This window comes from Liolophura sinensis, chromosome 11 (assembly GCF_032854445.1).
Source record: "Liolophura sinensis isolate JHLJ2023 chromosome 11, CUHK_Ljap_v2, whole genome shotgun sequence".
NCBI classification, from domain to species: domain Eukaryota; kingdom Metazoa; phylum Mollusca; class Polyplacophora; order Chitonida; family Chitonidae; genus Liolophura; species Liolophura sinensis.
Window position 1 is genome coordinate 23789208 of NC_088305.1, and position 2151 is coordinate 23791358.

General features: G+C 40.3%; 1 protein-coding gene across 1 annotated transcript; it reads left to right on the forward strand.

Annotated features, from left to right (window-relative positions):
• The first annotated feature begins 221 nt into the window (after nt 1-221).
• Nucleotides 222-1052, forward strand: LOC135478215 (adhesion G-protein coupled receptor D1-like). The gene has a single exon (XM_064758487.1). It carries the CDS (start codon nt 222-224, stop codon nt 1050-1052), a length of 831 nt encoding a protein of 276 aa, XP_064614557.1.
• The last annotated feature ends 1099 nt before the right edge of the window (nt 1053-2151 follow it).

The window sequence follows — 2151 nt, forward strand, 5'->3', positions numbered from 1 at the left end:
TACCGTTACTGACCTGCCCTTTGATTGAGGTCGCTAAAACCCTTGTCGCGTCCCACAATTCGACACACCTACTGCTTCACACGGGCGAATTCTACAAAGGTGCCAATTTCAAGATCATGGAGAACAAGACGTATCTCTGTACAGAAATCGTGGACAATTTTACGGAAATCACACAGCCAATGTTTACTCTTCAGATCGGAGAGAACATCGTGCATTATTACATGACGGTCGTGGGGCTGGGTCTCTCTATAGCGGGATTGGCGTTGACGCTGATTGTTTATGTGACTCTCGAAAAGCTTAGAACGGTTCCTGGAAAAATCCTGATGAACCTCACTCTGTCGTTACTGTTAGCTCAGTTTTTCTTTGCGTTCGGGACCGGCAAAATGGCATGGCCGAACTTTTGTACCGCTAACGCTGTCCTGGAGCATTACCTCTGGCTGGTGTCATTTTTTTGGATGAACGTCATATCTTTGGACTTGGCCAAAACGTTCATGTCGTCCAGTTTGCTGTCTCACGACGACAGAGGGCGTTCGTTACTGGCAGTTTACTCAGTCTACAGCTGGGGACTTCCGTTTTTGAAAGTCACAGCTTGTTTTCTCCTGGACATTCTGGACGTTGTTCCCGATAATCAGCTCAAGTACGCTTCAATTAGAGCGTGTTTCTTATCAGGATACAATGGCATGCTGTACGCTTTTGTCCTCCCGCTTACCGTAATCATGGTTGTGAATATCATCTGTTTCATTGGCGTTCTCCTTATGTTGACCAAAGCATCGTCTTTGGAGAAGAAAATCCAGAAAAACAGAATCAAGCGAAACCAACACTTCCTCTTGGCAAAACTTCTGCCAATCACCGGCTTAACTTGGACGTTTGGTGTTGTGGCCACCTTCAGCAAAATTACGTTTCTTTGGAATCCATTCATAATTCTCAACTCTCTTCAAGGCGTGTTCGTGTTTTGTGCCTTTGTCTTAAATAGCCGTGTGAAACGAATGTTGAAGGCAAAACTGAGCCAGATTTCTCAAGAAGCTACTGGAACATCTAACACACGCTTCTGATGAACAGTTCTCAAAACAACAACAGTAGCCTACATCGCAAGCTCAGGGCTTGCTTCGGGAGAACTAGGCTCACACATCTTCTCTTTTCAAATCAGAGGTATCGGTAATGACATTGACAATTGTGTTTTGCTATTGGGACCAAATGTGACGCTCTCACAATTCTTGGTGTATTCTTGGTGTGCAGGAATTGTTTGATAGAAGCTCAGCACTTTGACACCATTACTCTTGACAGCGTTCTGTAACTCCAAATGTGTCCTATCAAACATAGGTAATAGAACCCTGCGTGCATATTAAATCAAGTAAAATTTTGGTAAAATTATGCATAAAATTGGTTGTACGGTAATTATTTATATTGGTGTGGTGAGTTAATATTGTAAGTGTAAAATTGTAACGAAGTTACACCCAGTCATCGTTTTTCATGATGTATCAACATTATATAAATTGTCACCTGTTGTTCATCTATTTTTGATTTTTACATCTTCTTTAAGTTGAGAATATTATTAATGGTGATCAAGGTGTTATTTCATGATATTGTAGCGCGAAGTTTGATGGTTATTACCTCTACGTTAGTTGGCATTTGTTTAATATGTAATGTCATTCACTATCGGTTAACCTGTGTTAGTTTGTCGTCGTTGTATTTTATGAAATCTGATGAATATTTTCAAATTCGTTAATTTTAGGCGATATTGTCGACTGTTACATTTAAGAAGTTAAAGATTATCAAATAAACCACTTGTTAAACATTAGGATCCTTGGACATGCTTAAACTAAGTATATTCTGACTTAAAACATCGAGAAATAGTAAAACGATATCTGGACACGTTCAGGCGTTTGAACCATCAGCGGAGATCGTGGATGTAAACAAATCACGTTTGCATGTGGATCTTCACTCTGGCATCAAGAACAGTCAACGGACATAATATTTTAACTGCTGACCTATCGAATTCCTACAGTTTACTATACCTTTTGTGCAAAATATATGCACCATGGAACAGTTTTCCTGAGGGACTGAGCTAATATTTTCATCTTGTCACTCTCACGTCGTAAACACCCATGCTGACGAAACTGACAACTGTCGTAAAATTCAAGCCTCTTTACT